Source organism: Ornithorhynchus anatinus, chromosome 21 (genome assembly GCF_004115215.2).
Source record: "Ornithorhynchus anatinus isolate Pmale09 chromosome 21, mOrnAna1.pri.v4, whole genome shotgun sequence".
NCBI lineage: Eukaryota > Metazoa > Chordata > Mammalia > Monotremata > Ornithorhynchidae > Ornithorhynchus > Ornithorhynchus anatinus.
The window spans coordinates 14,442,554-14,459,819 of record NC_041748.1 but is presented as its reverse complement, the minus strand read 5'-3'; the positions used below and the strand labels follow the sequence as shown (position 1 = coordinate 14,459,819).

The window sequence follows — 17,266 nt, the reverse complement described above, 5'->3', positions numbered from 1 at the left end:
CTCTGCATGTATGATTGTTTGATCAAGAAGAAAATTTGGTGTTGAATGAAAAGGATCGAGAGTCATTCAATCAATCAGTTGTATTTACTGAGCACTTACTGTATGCAGAGCTCTGCACTAAGCACTTGGGAGAGTACAGTACAGAAATATAAAAGGCATGGTGTAGTGAATAGAGCACAGGCCTGGCAGTCAAGTCATGGGTTCTAATGCTGACTCCGCCACGTGTCCGCTTTGTGACCTTGGGCAAGGCACTTCACTTCTCTGGGCCGCAGTTACCTCATTTGTAAAAGGGGGATTAAGACTGTGAGCCCCATGTGGGACATGGACGGTGTCCAACCCGATTTGCAGTATTCACCGCAGCGCTAAACTCTTAACAAATACCACAATTATTATTATATGCCCTGCCCACAATGAGCTCACGGTCTAGAGGGGGAGACGGATATTAAAATAAATATATAAATGGCGAATACGTACCTATGTGCTGTGGGGCTGGTGGGGCAGGGGCTAGTGAATAAAATCATGGTTTTAAGATTGGCTTAGAATGACTGAAAGATGGAGAATGAATCTGAGGAAGAGCTTGGTGATGATTCATGACGCGACAACTCCCCTTGGTTTACAATCATTTTCATTTCCTGTGCATGTAAAGAAACAAAACCCACCATTTCCAAACATAAAAGCTACAGAAGACGACGCGGAAAGAACTGCACTGTGGACACCGATGTGTGCCTGGAAAAGCCGGGGGACAGAAGGGACATTACAACAGGCCCGTCAGGACCCGGAAACTTGCTCTTCCAATCAAGGTCTTTCGAAGATTTAGCAGCACGGCAGCCCTGACCACCAGCAGTCTGCACTTTAGTCACGCACAGATTCCAAAAGAAAAACGGGGTTTCCTCTTTAAATCCAGGAACATCCCAGGGCAACCGTGGTGGGCTACTCCTCAGCCGAGTTTCCGGTCCCGTCACGGCTATGCCGACCCATTTCAGGTTCTAACGCGCACTATTCCCCACTGCTTGGAAACACAACCGGGTCATCAACGAGGGGCGACGGCCTGTGCTGTTGTTGGTGGTTCATTCTTTTCCCGTGAAGAAAATCTGCCACCCTTTATTCAAGTCTGGAGAGAAAATGAAGAAAGATGTTCTAGCAATGCATTCCACACACTGCAGAAAGTAAAAGTAGCATTTACTGAGCGCCTTGTGTATTTGGGGAATCCTTTCTCTAGTCCGAAAATTACGAGTGTCATGGGGTTCTTGGGGCTGTCAACTTTATAGAGAAGCAGTGTAGCTTAGTGGAAAGAGCACAGGTTTGCGAGTCAGAGGACTTGGGTTCTAATCCCACCTCCGCCACCTGTCTGCTGTGTGACCTTAGGCAAGCCACTTCACTTCTCTGTGCCTCAGTTACCGCATCTGTAAAATGGGGATTAAGACTGTGAGCCCCACCTCGGGCAATCTGATTACCCTGTATCTACCCCAGTGCTTAGAACAGTGCTTGGCACATAATAAGCGCTTAACAAATCCCATCATTATTATTATTATTACAGGCGGTTTCCAAAACAGTATTTTCAGATTCCCAAAGAAACGATCCAGCCTCAAAAAATTAAAACCAAATCATGTCAAAGTCCATCCTTGCCTCCACCCCAAACAGCAGGCCTATCTGAAAACTGCTTATGAGAATGAGACTGAAGGAGTTTAGTGTCTGCATTTGGCTAGGATACACAGTGAGGAAATCAAGCAGAAAATAGAAGGTTGAAGGGTGGAATTTAATTAACTAACCTTTCCGGGTAGCCCTCAAGGCTCAGTTCTGTGTCCCCTTCTATTCTCCACCTACATCCACGGCTTCAGCTACATGGATGGTTCCCAAATCTCTATCTCCAACCCTGATCTCTTTCCTGCTCTGCGGTCTCACATTTCCTCCTGCCTTCAGGACTATCTACTTAGATGTCCCCTCTAACTTCATGTGTCCCAAACGGACTTTACCTTTACATCCAAACCCTTTCCTCCCCATCACTGTAGACACCACCATCCTCCCTGCCTCACAGGCCCACAACTTGGCATTATCCTCCATTCGTTTCTCTCACACAACCCACGCATTCGATCTGTCACCAAATCCTGTTAGTTTTACCTTCACAAATTGTTCAAATCTGCCCTTTCCTCTCCATCCAAACTGCTATTACTAACAGTTCTAGGCCAGAGGCAGGACATGGGGGAGGGGTCGGAGTTGAGATGGAGGCACAGTGAGAAGGTTAGCATCAGGGGAGTGAAGTGTGCAGACTGGGTTGTAGAAGGAGAGAAGTGAGGTGAGATAGGAGGGGACAAGGTGGTGGAGGGCTTCAAAGCCTTATTAAAATTCTCTCCTTCAAGAGTCCTTCCCCACCTAATCCCTCATGTCCCCGACTCCTGCTCACTTATGTGACACAGTGCTTGGCACATATTAAGTGCTTAACGAATACCATCATTATTATTAGTATGCAACTGGATCTGTACCTTTTAAGCACTCTATATTCACTTCACCCTCACCATTACAGTACTTGTGCACATAGTCGTGGCTTATTCACGTCTTCCTTCCTAAGGGACAGAGATCCTTGTGGGCAAGGAACGTGTCTACCAACTCTTGCTGTACTGTTCTCTCCCAAATGCTCAGTACAGTGTTCTGCACACAATAAGGGCTCAGAAATTAGCACTGATTGTAGACCTAAATACTGCAGGATGTCACAGTAGGGATATTTGCCCACATACTTTGTTTTCTCGAGAAAGAACATATTCGGCCATTCCAGTGAGAACTATTTTTCACTCTTAAACTACTTCTATACTGCCTCTGTAACAAAACTCTAAGTCTCACTAATGCAGCTATTACCAAACCTGAAAGCAGGTACAGGAGATACTAGATATTTGGTTTGGAGTCCAGCTATTTGTGAATTGCTCCTTTGGGGATCAGATGAACAGACGTTTACCTTTGCAGAGAAGAATACCTGAGGTGATACTAACCTGCTAGAGTGATGTTGTTTTGAATGACTGAATAGATAGTCTGCAAGGAAAGAAAACAAAAATAGTTTTTTAAGGTCAGAAGAGTTCTGAGTCAAAAACTATGAAGCATTCCATTTCACAGAGAGGGTCTCTGCTTTGACACACAGAGGGGGAGGGTCAGGGGTCTTGACACAGCTGCACAAGGGAAATGTTCTCTTTGGAGAGGATTTCCTGGGCCGGGTCCTGCCACTGTTTTAGGCAGTTGAGGCGAACGAAACCAACCTTTGAACCGTTGGTGAGCAAAGAGCCAGGTCAGTTTAGGGCTCCCCGCAGGACCTGGAGGGTCATTCCACCATACTAAGCACAGTGATGGCATCACTGTGCCACGAGGCTGCCTCAGAGCAACGGCGGTTCATATGACCAACCGCTGCTGCCAGCTGAGAGGGGAGAGAGGAGGGGAAGAGGAAGGGAACGGGAGTGAAGAAGGGAGAAGGGAGTAGAGGAAAAGGGAGCAAAGGGGAGAAGAGGGAAACGGGAAGAGCTGGTGGTGGGGCCCGGAAGAGAGGCCAGTTGATGGCCCCAGCCCCCGCTCAGCAGAGACGGGACAGAAGAGGCCGGTGGCCCTGCCCCATCTATTGTAGCATTTAGCCTGCAGAGCACTGCACCATGCACAGGAGCTCCAGTGCGTTTTTTGGGGTGTTTGCCGGTCATTTGTTCTTTCTGCCACCCCCACCTTTATAATGGTATTTATTATTATTATTATTACGGTGTTTGTTAAGGGCTTATTATGTGCTAGCACTGGGGTGGACACAAGTCAATCGAGTTGGACACAATCCCTGTCCCATATTCATTCAACAGGATTTACTGAGGGCTTACTATGTGCAGAGCACTGTACTAAGTGCTTGAATGGGGCTCAGTGTCAATCCCCATTTTACAGATAAGGAAACAGGCACAGAGAAGTGGCTTGCCCAAGGTCACAGAGCACACAAGTGGCGGGTCCAGGATTAGAACCTGTGACCTTCTGACTCGCAGGCCTGTGCTCTATCCGCTACACAGGGCTGCTTATATTGCTAGACACTGTTCTAACCACTGGAGTAGATACAAATTAATCAGGTTGAACACAGTCCCCCTCCCACCCGGGGCTCACAGTCTTCATCCCCACTTTACAGATGAGGTCACAGGCACAGAGAAGTGAAGTGACTCCCCCAAGGTCACACAGCAGGAAAGTGGAGGAGCCAGGATTAGAAGCCAGGTCCTTGCGACTCCAAGGCTCCGTTGAAGCGCCACGTTTAGTTCCGGGAAGATCCACATGCGGCTCTGGAGCCACAGGTTGCTGCCCCCTACTCTGGGAGAGAACTCCAATGGAGGCACGATGTGCAAAGGGCCTCCTACAAGCAAGACGGAATTGGGTCGGGGCAAAGCCAATGGTGCCAGCCACCACCAGGGCAAGTCCCCACCAGTGGCCCCCAGAGGCTTCTCCGGGACGCTCTGTTCCAGAACATCCACCGGGCGAACCAAACGGGGTCCCGCTCTACCCGGCTCTCGCCACCCTAAGGGGCCTTCCACAACTCCCGGCTTCCAGCAGAGGAGGAGACGGATGGGGGGCCCGAAGGTTTCGTGGGCACAGTGTTTTACGGGTGTGGGGGGAGGGCAAACATCAAATATTAGCATCTGCTGTTGAAAATGAGCTGAATTTTACCTGGTGGCAGGAGATGACCATTTGGTGGAGAGCTCTAAGGGATGAGTGCACCTGCCTTAAAGATTCCAACTCCTGCTGTTAAGAGAAAACAAGGGAAAAAAATGAGTGGAACGGCATTCGGTTCTGACTACAAACCACCCCTGTCACCCACTCTGGGCCCTGGTTTTGAGCTCCACACCCAGGTATGAACAGATACTTGACTCTCCTTGCGGAACTCTGCCATCCTTACCCCCAGACTCGAGGTGGATGGGCGGGGGAGGTGAACTGGCACTTCCCTATCCTCCTTGCCACCGAGAGACCCCCATGCCCAGCCTGGGGCCTATATGACTTGTGTAGGGCCAAGAGGGGCAACAGCTGCCCAGTCCATTGTCAGTGGGGAGGATGGAGAAGGGATGGGAGGAGGAGGAAGGATGGCAGGAGGAGGAGGAAGGATGGCAGGAGGAGGAGGAGAAGAGGAATGGGAGAAAGAGGAAGGATGGGAGGAAGAGTAGGAGGGAAGGGAAGAAGAGGAGGAGAAGAGGAGGAAGAGAAGGAGGAGAGAAGGGATGGGAGGAGGAAGAGGAGAAGGAGTAGAGATGGGAGGAGAAGGAGTAGAGATGGGAGGAGAAGCAGGAGGAATGGGAGCAGAAGGAGGAGAAAGAGGAGGAGAAGGAATAGAGATGAAAGAAGAAGGAGTGATGGGAGGAGGAGAAGAAGGGGAGGAGTGAAGGGAGGAGGAAGAGGAGGAGGAGTAGAGATGGAAGGAGTGATGGGAGGAGGAGGAGAAGGGGAGGAGTGATGGGAGGAGGAGGAGAGGAAGAGGAGGGAGGGAGGGGAGGAGGAGGGAAGGGAGAAAAAGACATGGGAAAAGGAGGAGGAAGAAGGATGGGAAGAGGAGAAGGAAGGGTGGGAGGAGGAGAGAGGAGAGAAGAGGAGGGTTGGGAGGAGAGAGAGGAGGAGGAAGAAGAGGATGAGACGAGGAGGAGGGCGGGGGAGAAGGCTAGGAAGGTGGCGCATAGAAGACTTAGTGGAAAGAACCCGGGCTTGAGAATCAGAGGTCATGGGTTCGAATCCCTGCTCTGCCACTTGTCAGCTGTGTGACTGTGGGCAAGTCACTTCACTTCTCTGTGCCTCAGTTCCCTCATCTTTAAAATGGGGATTAACTGTGAGTCTCACGTGGGACCACCTGATGACCCTGTATCCACCCCAGCGCTTAAAACAGTGCTCTGCACATAGTAAGCGCTTAACAAATACCAACATTATTATTCACAGTGCTTGGTACATAGTAGCGCTTAACAAATACCACCATGCTGATTAGGAAGGCGGAGCCCAGGACCAGGGTCCCGCTCCTTCGGGAGGGTCCGGCGGGCCGAGCCGAGCCGAGCTGAGCCGAACCGCCCTACCTGCAGCTGGGTCCTGGGGGCCGGCGACTGCTGGGGCGACTGCTGGGGCGACTGCTGGGGCGACTGCTGGGGCGACTGCTGGGGCGGCCGCGGCTTCTTGGCTCTGCGCTTGGTACCCCAACGCCGCCCCATCCTTCGTTCGGCTCCGTTGGGCTTCGCTCGGCTCCTTTCGGCTCGGGCTCGGCTCCGCTGGGCTCCTTTCGGCTCGGACTCGGCTCCGCTCGGCTCCTTTCGGCTCGGACTCGGCTCCGCTCGGCTCCTTTCGGCTCGGACTCGGCTCCGCTCGGCTCCGCTCGGCTCGGGCTCGGCTCCGCTCGGCGGCGGGGCCGGCGACGTCACCGTGGCAACGGCGGGAAAGCCGCGCGCCGAGCGACTCTCCAAGCCCGCGCTCCGCCCGCCCCGCCCCCCGACACCAGCCTCAGCAGGCAGGAGCAGCAGATGCCGGAGTGCGTCGATGGGAGGGGGAGGCTATTGTGGTGACGTCACTTATGGGGGCGGGGCGCGCGCCCAGCACCTCTAAAAGCCCGAGCTCCGCCCCGCCCCCGGCGGCTGTTACAGGCCTGGAGGCTAATCTAGGCGTTTAGTACAGTGCTCTGCGCTCAGTAAGCGCTCAATAAATACTATTAAATAAACGAATAATAATAATAGTAATAATGTTGGTATTTGTTAAGCGCTTCCTATGTGCAGAGCACTGTTCTAAGCGCTGGGGGAGATACAGGGTCATCAGGTGATCCCACGTGAGGCTCCCCGTCTTCATCCCCATTTTACAGATGAGGTAACCGAGGCACAGAGAAGTGAAAGTGACTTGCCCAAGGTCACACAGCTGACAAGTGGACTCATCTGCTGGGTCACCTTGGGCAAGTCACTTCACTTCTCTAGGCCTCAGTTACCTCACCTGTTAAATGGGGATTCATTCGTTCAATCGTATTTTATTCATTCAGTTGTATTTACTGAGCGCTTACAATGTGCAGAGCACTGAGCTAAGCGATTGGGAAGTACAATTCAGAAACAAACGGAGACGATCCCCACCCAACAAGGGGCACACAGTCTAGAAGGGGGAAGACAGACAACAAAATGAGTATTTATTGAGTGCATACTGTGTGCAGGGCACTCTGCTAAGCGCTTGGGAGAGGACAATTCGGCAATAAACAGACACATTCCCTGGCCACAACGAGCTTACAATCTGGAGGTGGGGGAGACAGACATCAGTACAAATAAATAAAATTACAGGTATATCTCTATACAGTGCTCTCTTGCTTTTCCTCCTACCTTTCTAGAAACTTTTTCTGAGGCTTCTGCTGATACTCTACCCTGCTGTTTTTCCTGGCTGCTTTTTCTCATCCCCTTTTGCTGTCTCCTCTACTGCCAATTCCCGTATTAACTGTGGGCACCCGCAAAGGTTCTGTTCTGAGTCCAGTGCTCTTCTCACTTTATTTTCACTACTTTCGGAGACCACGTGGTCTAGTGGGAAAGGCCCGGGCCTGGGAGTCAAAAGGACCTGGGTTCTAATTCTGACTCCACCACTGGCCTGGTGTGTGACCTTGGACAAGTCACTTCACTTCTCTTTGCCTCACTTGCCCCATTTGCAAAATGGGGATTCAATCCCTGTTCTGTCTCCCTTTGAGGTGACCGGGAGGACATCCAACTAGAGATGTCTTCAAGGCAGAAGGTGTGTGTGGACAACTCACTCAAGAAGTTGGACAGGAATGGTAAAAGGGAGATGCTAAATGGAGGGAGCCGAGGGGTCAAGGGAGGGGTTTTTTAGGATAAGGGAGACATGGGCATGTTTGAAAGCATGTTTGAAAGCAGTGGGGAAGAAGCCATTGGAGAGGGCACAGTTGAAGATGGCAGCTAGGAAAGGAAGGAGGGATGGGGCAAGTGTTTTGAAAAGGTGTGAAGGGATGGGGTCAAATGTGAAGATGGATGGGGTGGACTTTGAGAGAAGTCAGGAGATTTCTAGAGATACTGCTGGGAAAGATGGGAGAGTTGAAGAAGGGGCAGGAGCGAGGAGGGATAGAGGGGCAGGAGAGACTTTAGGGAGATCACGCCTGATAGTGTCAGTTATCTCAATAAAATAGGTGTGCAGTGGGACAGAAAAATGGATAAATCAAAGGAGAGAGCTCACTTCCTATCTACTTTCTTCATTCACTATTCCCTAACTTCCTGCCTTGGTTTTCCCCAAGGTAACCTTCTCATTCATTCAATCCCCTTGCTCACAGTGGTAAATCTGCTTGAGCCTCCTCCTTCTCCTTCTCCAGAACGCTCTGTTCCAGAAGACCCATGGAGCAAACCAAACAGTGTCCGGCTCTACCTGGCTCCCGCCACCCTAAGGGGGCTTCCAGAACTCCCGGGTTCCAAATCCTTTCCCACATTCTACAGATCACAACTCTCCCCTCATTTAAAGCCCTCCTAACATCTCGCCTCCCCCCAAAAAGCCCTCCCTCATGAATTCTCAGCAACCTTCAGCCACCCCTAGCCCTGACGAATTTATCTGTACCCATCCTCAGCATTTTCTATATGCATTTATTCAGTAGTACACCCGGGCTACTGGAATAACTTGTAATATTTTCACCCTTCTCTCCCTCATTAGAGTATCAATTCCTTGTGAGTAAGAAATATGTCACTGGGCTTTCTATTCCCAAGTGCTCAGCACAGTGTAGTGTACTAAATGGGCACTTACTGTCAGGAGTTATTACTTGTTGCAGAGAGGGATGGGTAACCATTTGAGCTTTATTAAGGAGTGGGTAATGGTGGCAATTTGGAGGGAGAAGAAAGAGTGGATTCTGAAATGCTGGGAGGGGGGACTTTTTTGAAGGGAGAGACAGAGTTTGCCCAAAAAATGGATAGATGGAGTCAAAGAAAAGGAGTCAAAGATAATGCTAAGGTATCAGGCTTCAGAGATGGGGAGGATGGTGGTATTGTCAACAGGGATGGCAAAGTGAGGTGGAGGAGAGGATTTGGGAGGAACTGTGTCTGTTGATTGTGTGTTGTAGTCTCCCAAGTGCTTAATACAGTACTCTGCACTCTGTAAGCGCTCAGTGAATATGATTGAATGTATGAATGAATGAATGGATGACTTCAATTTTGGCCCTAGTGAGTTGGAGGTGCCAGCAAGTTGTCCAAACAGATAGAGATGCCCTGGAGGTAGAAAGACATCCAAGTGGGCAGAGCTGAAAGGTTGGGATTAATAGGGAAGATTGGGGAGTCATCCCCCTAGAGATGGTAATCAATCAATCAATGGTATTTATTGAGCGCTTACTGTGTGCAGCATACTGTACTAAGCAGTTGGGAGAGTACGATATAGCTAAAGCCATAGGAGTAGATGAGTTCCCCAAGGAAATGATTATATAGAGAAACAGCGTGACTTAGTGGCAAGAGCACGGACCTGGGAGTCAGAGGTCGTGGGTTCTAATCCTGCCTCCGCCACTTGTCACTGTGTGACCTTGGGCAAGCGGCTTAACTTCTGTGTTCCTCAGTGACCTCATCCGTAAAATGGGGATGAAGATTGTGAGCCTCAGGTGGGACAACCTGATTACCTTGTATCTACCCCAGTGCTTAGAACAGTGCTTGGCACATAGGAAGCGCTTAACAAATGCCATCATTATTTATTATTATTATTAAAAGGGGAACCAGAACAGAGCCTGGAATCAGGACCCCCACAATTAGGGGTGGAGAAGTAGAGGAAGAGCTGGTGAAAGAGACCAAGAAGGAGCAGTCAGAGAGGAAGGAGACATTAATAATAACTATGGTATTTGTTAAGCACTTACTATGTGCTCAAGACTATGAGCCCTGTGTGGGACAGGGACTCTGTCCAATCTGATTGGCCTGCATCTACCCCAGTGCTTAGTAGAGTGCCTGGCACATAGTGAGTGTTTAATAAATACCATTTAAAAAAAAGGAGAACAGGGAGAGGACTGTGTCAGGTAAAACAAGGCTAGACAGTGTTTCCAGGGGAATGCTGTGGTCTAAAGGTTAGCTGAGAGGAGGAGGAGGAGGAAGTCTGGTGATCTTGGAGAGAAAGCAGTCTCAGAGGAGTGAAGAGGGTAGAACTGGGTGATGAAGGGCCAAGAATGAAGTGGAGGTGAGAAAGCGAGGCGGTACATGTAGGCAGCCTGTTTGAGAAATTTCGGATAAGATGGGAAGAGGGAGATGGGTCAATAGCTCGATCGTACAGTGGAATCCCCAAAAAGTTGTTTCTTTCAGAGGAGGGAAAATGTGCACATCTTTGAAGCTCCTGGAAACGTAACCTTATTGAGAGAGCGGTGGGGGCTAGGCAAGAAACAGGTCTACCAACTCTGATTTATTGGACTCATCCGAGTGCTTAGATGATGGCATTTGTTAAGTGCTTAGTAAAGTGTTCCACATGCAGTAAACCCTCGATAATTACTATTGTTCAAATGATCGATCGAAGAAAAAAATGTGGATGTGAGTATATTTAGCAGGTTAGAAGAAGGCAAAGGTGTGAGGAGGTAGATTTTGAAAGCCTGCTGTGGGCAGGGATTGTCTCTATTTGTTGCTGAATTGTACTTTCCAAGCGCTTTAGTACAGTGCTCTGCACACAGTAAATGCTCAGTAAATACGACTGAATGAATGAAAGCAAGTGGGCAATCTCGCCTATCTTGCCGCTGACCCCTTGCCCACATCCTGCCTCTGAACTGGATCGCCCTCCCTCCTCAAATCCATCAGACAATGACTATCCCCTTATTCAAAGCTTTATTGAAGGCACATCTATTCCAAGAGGCCTTCCCAGACTAAGCTTTCCTTTACTCTTCTCCCACTCCCTTCTCCCTTGCCCTGACTTGCTCCCTTTATTTACCCCCTTCCCAGCCCCACAGCACTTATGTACGATCTGTACAAACTGTAATTTTATTTATTTATGTTAATGTCTGTCTCCCCCTCTAGATTGGAAGTTCACTGTAGGCAGGTAATGTGTCTGTTTATTGTTGTATTGTACTCTCCCAGGAGCTTAAGACAATTCTCTGAAAACAGCAAGCACTCAATAAATACGATTGATTGAATGAGTGAGTGAATCAGTGATCTCCTTTAGAGAGATGTCCCTGAAGGATGAGAACAATGGCTGTAGGGGTGAAGGTAAACAGGGGGCATGAGGGGAAACCTCTTCACCATCCCCCCGTTCTATCCCGCCGTCGACCCCCGGGCCACGTCCTCCCACGGTCCTGAAACGCCCTCCCTCCTCACCTCCTCCAAACTAATTCTCTTCCCCTCTTCAAAGCCCTACTGAGAGCTCACCTCCTCCAAGAGGCCTTCCCAGACTGAACTCCCCTTTTCCCTCTGCTCCCTCTACCTCCCCCTTCACCTCTCCGCAGCTAAACCCTCTTCTCCCCCACTTTCCCTCTGCTCCTCCCCCTCTTTCCCTCTGCTTCTCCCCCTCTCCCATCCCATCCCCTCAGCACTGTACTGGTCCGCTCAACTGTATATATCTTCATTACCCTATTTATTTTGGTAATGAGATGTACATCACCTTGATTCTATTTATTTGCTATTGTTTTAAAGAGATGTTCTTCCCCTTGACTCTATTTATTGCCATTGTTCTTGTCTGTCCGTCTCCCCCGATTAGTCTGTAAGCCCATCAAAGGGCAGGGACTGTCTCTGTTACTGATTTGTACATTCCAAGTGCTTAGTACAGTGCTCTGCACATAGTAAGCGCTCAATAAATACTAATGAATGAATGAATGAACTTTGGGGAAATCATATATGACGGTTTTAGCATTTTCAACAAAATCTTCTCTGAGGCGCAGCAGTGAAGGGGGGAGATTGCACTGGGGATTCAGGAGGGAGTTAAAGAACTGGAATAAAGATCTGGGTGTGGAAACCAATGAGGGAAGAGAAATAAAATTGCTAAGCCAAAGAGAGGCAGAGTTGGCGCCATCAAGAGAAGTGGCATGGCTTGAAGGAAAGAGCACGGGCCTGGGAGTCAGAAGGCCTGGGTTCTAATCTTTGCTCTGCCACTTGTCTGTTGTGTTACCTCGGGCAAGTCACTTCCCTTCTTTGGGCCTCAGGTACCTCATCTGTAAAATGGGGAATGAGACTGGAAGCCCCATGTGGGACAGGGATTGGGTTCAACCCGATTTGCTTATATCCACCCCAGTGCCAGGTACAGTGCCTGGCACATAGTAAGCACTTAACAAATACCACAATTTATTTATTTATCTACATATCTGCTTTTCCTTGTTCTTCCTATCTGTAAATTTTTTCATGCCCGTTTCTCCATTAGACTGATAGCTGCTTCAGGGCAAGAGCTGTACCTCTTGTATCCTTCCGAGTGCTCTGCTCAGTGCTCTGCCCAGTCCTTTGCATTTGATAGATGCTTCTGGATCCATGATCACTGTTTGGTTTTTCTTTTTTTTCTTGCGGTATTTATTAAGTGCTTACTATGTGCCAGGCACTGAATTAAGCGCTGGGGGAGGTCTTAATCCCCATTTTGCGGATGAGGGAACTGAGGCACAGAGAAGGTAATAGATTTGCCCAAGGTCACACAGCAGACAAGTAGCAGAGCCGGGTTAGAACCCAGGTTCCTCTGTTTCCTCCAGGACTGTGTTCTGTCCCATACGGCCACGTTGCTTCTACGTTGTTATATACAACCGACTGACTGATTATTATGCAACAGTTTTGTATATATATATATGTTACATAGATATGCATGTATATTATGTAACAGAGTTGGTAGACTCATTCTCTGCCCACAACGAGTTTACGGTCTATGAAAGGAGGCCCAAAACATTTAAACTAAAACTTGGAGTCTATCCAGAGAATGCCCATCTTAAGTATTCATGGAAGCAAGAGATAGGAAGAATGAGATAATTGAAAGCTACAGGACAAGCAAGGGACTCCTCAAGATTATGAGTTCTGAGTGTGTAGGGTACAAGTCTATCTACCCACTTTTTTGTAGCATTCTCTCCCAATCCCTTAGTACAGTGTTCTGTACACGGTAAGCACTTGATACATACCACTGGTTGCTAGCTTGATTGATAATCTATCCATTGGCTACAGTTGCGACGGTTGGTCATTCCAGAAATTTTGCCAAGAAGAGCAAAAACATCAAAGTCCTACTAAAGCATGTCTTCCCCTGGAAGTCTTCCCTGACTAAGCTCTCCTCTCTTCCCTCCTCTCCTACTGCATTACCCATTACAACTGAGTCCTTTCTCCTTAAGCATTTTTGGTACGCATTCCGTCATTCAATCTTATTTATTGAGCGCTTACTCTGTGCAGAGCACTGTACTAAGCACTTGGAAAGTACAATACAACAATAAAGAGAGACAATCCCTGCCCACAACGGGTTTACCCACCATACTCTCCATCCAAACTTAGTCAGGGAAGGACTCTTGGAGTTGTAATTTTAATGAGGTTTTTTAAGTAGGAAGAGTTGATGGTCTGTTGTATAAGGTCTGTTGGATGTGAAGGAGGAGTTCCAGGCAATAGGAGAGGATGAACAAGCGGTTGAGGTCAAGATATAGTTAGTAGACTGTTGGCTTAGTGGAACAAGCACGGGCTTGGGAGTCAGAGGACGTACGCTCTATTCCAGGCTCCTCCACTTGTCTGCTGTGTGACCTCGGGCAAGCTACTTAAGGTCTCTGAGCCTCAGTTACCTCGGCTGTAAAATGAGGATTAAGCCTGTGAGTCCTGTATGGGATAACCTGATTCCTTTTATCTACCCCAGTGTTTAGAACAGTGCTTGGCACCTAGTAAGCGCTTAACAAATACCATTATTATAGTAGAACCATGTGTGTGAGCTCAGCTTCACTGACTCTGTCCTCTCCTGGTTCTCTTCTTATCTCTCTGGCAGCTCATTCTCAGTCTCTTTCACGGGCTCCTCCTCTGCCTCCCACCCCCTAACTGTGAGGGTCCTTCAAGATTCAGTTCTTGGTCCCCTTCTATTCTCCTTCGACACCCACTCCCTCAGAGAACTCATTCGTTCCCATGGCTTCAACTGCCACCTCTATGCGGGTGATACTCAAATCTCCATCTCCAGCCCTGATCTCTCTCTTTCTCTCTCTCTTTCTCTCTCTCTCTCTCTCTCTCTCTGTCTCTGCACTCTCGCATTTACTCCTGCTTCACGACATCTCTTGGATGTCCTCCCATCACATCAAACTTACTATGTTCAAAACAGAACTTCTTATAATAATGATGTTGGTATTTGTTAAGCGCTTACTATGTGCAGAGCACTGTTCTAAGCACTGAGGTAGATACAGGGTAATCAGGTTGTCCCACGTGAGGCTCACAGTTAATCCCCATTTTACAGATGAGGTAACCGAGGCACAGAGAAGTGAAGTGACTTGCCCACAGTCACACAGCTGCCAAGTGGCAGAGCCGGGATTCGAACTCATGAGTTCTGACTCTCAAGCCCGGGGAGTTTCCTCTGAACCACGCTGCTTTCTTCCCACCCAAACCCTGTCTTTGACCCCTGACTTTTCCATCACTGTAGACAGCACCGCCATCCTTCCTGTAACACAAGTCCTTAATGGTGTTATCCTTGACTCCTCTCTCTCATTCAACCCACATATTCAGCCCATAGCTAAATCCTATCACTTCCACCTTCACAACATTGCTGAAATCTGTCCTTTCCTCTCCAGACAGCTAGCACGCTAATACAATCACTTATCCTATCCCGTCTTGATTGCCTATCAACCTCCTTGCTGACCTCCCTGCCTCCTGTCTTTCATTCATTTATTCATTCATTCGTATTTATTAACTGCTTCTTGTGCCCAGAGCACTGTATTAAGCACTTAGAAAAGGACAGTGACACAATAAACAGTGACAATCCCTTCCCGTAATGAGCTCACAGTCTAGAGAGGGGAGACAGACAACAATACAATAAATGAAATTACAGATATATACACAAGTACTGTGGGGCTGAGGGTGGAGGGGAGAACAAAGGGAGCCATTCAGGATGACGCAGAAGGGAGTGGGAGATGAAGAAAAGTGGGGCTTAGCCTGGGAAGGCCTCCTGGAGGAGATGTGCTTTCAATATGGCTCTGAAGGCCGTGGGAGAGTAATTGTCAGTAGGATTTGAGGAGGGAGGGTGATCCAGGCCAGAGGCAGGACATGGGCTGGGGTGGGTGGTGAGACAGAAGAGATCAAGGCACAGTGACTAAAGGAGTGGAGTGTGTGGGCTGGGTTATAGGAGAGAAGTGAGGTGAGGTAGGAGGGAGCAAGGTGGTGGAGAGCTTTAAAGCCAATGGGGAGGAGTTTTTGTTCGATATGGAGGTGCAAAGGAAACCACTGGAGATTTTTGAGGAGGGTGGTGACATGTCCTGAACGTTTCTGTAGAAAGATGATCCAGGCAACGGAGTGAAGTATGGACTGGAGTGGGGAGAGCCAGGAGGCTGGGAGGTCAGCAAGGAGGCTGATGCAGTCATCTAGGCGGGTTAGGATAAGTGATTGTATTAAGGTGGTAGCAGTGTGGATGGAGAGGAAAGGGCGGATTTTAGCGCTGTTGTGAAGGTGGGACCGACAGGATTACCAGTCTCTCCCCACTCCAGTCCATATTTCACTCTGCTGCCCGGATCATTTTCCTACAAAAACGTTCCGACCATCTATCGATTGAGTGATTGTTCTGCACATAGTAAGCACTCAATAAAAACCAAAGATCGATCATCGATAGCGTGTGGTGGGGGGCTGTGGGGGTGTAGGAGTCACGTGCTGCTAGGGAATGTGGGGCCGTCCCTTGACCGGTCAGCGTGGAGGATCGTCTGCAGCTGCGTCCACCCGGCCTGGTGGGAAAGGCGGTTGAAGGATGCCCGTGCCCCAACACGGGGCTCCTCCCCGCCCCCTCAATCCATGTGGGATTCCCTGAGCCGAGACGGCCAGGCCTGGTTCAGCAAAAGCTGGAAGCGGTTGGGTCAGTATCCGGAGGGTTTATAGGGGCTGGGCTGGGAGGAAGTTTTTGGCTGTAAACTGTCATGCATTGCAGAGCCCGCTGAAAGGACTGGGGGAAGTTGGGGGTGGGGGGAAATAAGTCGGGCTGGGCTGGTTGTGGGCAGGGAATGCATCTGTTACGCTCTCCTAAGCGCTTTGTACAGTGCTCTGCACACAGTAAGCGCTCAATAAATACGGTTGAATGAACGAATGATTGGCCTAATAATGGTAATAATCATTATTATGGTATTTGTTAAGCATTAACTATGTGCCTGGCACTGTACTAAGCGCTGGGGTGGACACAAGCAAATGGGATTTGACCCAGTCCCTGTTCCACGTGGGGCTCACAGTTTCGATCCCCATTTTCCAGATGAGGGGACCGAGGCCCAGAGAAGTGAAGTGACTTGCCCAAGGTCACTCAGCAGATAAGGGGTGGAGCCGGGATTAGAAGGCAGGACCTTTTAACTCCCAGGCCTGGGCTCTAGCCATTAGGCCACGCTGCTGCTTCCCAGGCCAGGTCTGGGAATCCGAGCAGGGGGGCTGAGAAGAGAGAAGCTGCAGCCAGGCCTGACCCCTCCCGACCCCCTCTGATTTGTCTCCTTGTCTCCTGTCACTTTTCCCGTCATCTGTCCAGACTTGCTCTCCTTGGATTTGGTTTCTCCCTGCGCAGCGTCGGGACTGCGGAGAGCTGTGCCCGGGGGGGACCGTACGCAAGGACGCCCCGTGCTTGGCACTGGGCCGGGGGATTGCGGTCAGTGCCCGAGCTGGTCCATGCCCCCCGGCCCCCGAGCTGGTCTGTGGTCCATGGCTTGTGAGATGATCCGTACTCCTTGGCTCCTGAGCTTGCCCTTCCGTGCCCCCTAGCTCGCGAGCTGGTCGTCACGGGTTCCTGGGGGCCGACTAGGCCGGGGGTGGGAAGACAGGGAGGTCTGGGTTGCCACCGGACAGGACTAGCCAGGGAAGAGTCGGCGAGGGCAGAGAGGTGGGTCTTTGTGGGGTCCCGGCTTGCGGGGAGAGAGCCAAACCAGGTGAAGAGAGGGGTGTGCGTGTGTGTATGTGTGGTTTTTTTTTGTTGGTCGAGTCTGGCCCTGCTGAGCCAGTGGACTGACGGTGTCCACGACGGGCCCACCGGCCCTTCCAACCCTGCTGGTCGGCATTGGAGGATGACGACCCGGGCTGGGCCCGCTCTTCAGGGGGTCCCCTGGGAAGACCTCTCCCAGAGCCCCCATGGCCATCTCCCGGGCACCTTCCCGGGATGTCCCCCAACCGGGATAAATCGCCCCGGTCAGCCCAAGCCAGCTCCACTCAACGATAATAATAATAATGGTATTTGTCAAGTATTTACTATG

General features: G+C 49.8%; 1 protein-coding gene across 2 annotated transcripts; it reads right to left on the bottom strand.

Moving 5' to 3' along the window:
- Positions 1-608: 608 nt before the first annotated feature.
- Positions 609-6,243, bottom strand: LOC103170197 (putative uncharacterized protein DDB_G0290989). Of its 2 annotated transcripts, none has more exons than XM_007667138.3 (4): positions 6,042-6,243; positions 4,660-4,731; positions 2,982-3,021; positions 609-1,111 (listed from the first exon to the last, which is right to left on the bottom strand). In XM_007667138.3, exons 1-4 carry the CDS (start codon positions 6,171-6,173, stop codon positions 1,068-1,070), a joined length of 288 nt encoding a protein of 95 aa, XP_007665328.2. In that variant the 5' UTR covers positions 6,174-6,243; the 3' UTR covers positions 609-1,067. The 2 variants fall into 2 exon arrangements, with proteins under 2 accessions (XP_007665328.2, XP_007665327.2); XM_007667137.3 differs by having other exon boundaries at positions 4,660-4,734; positions 6,042-6,242.
- Between the last annotated feature and the right edge of the window lie 11,023 nt (positions 6,244-17,266).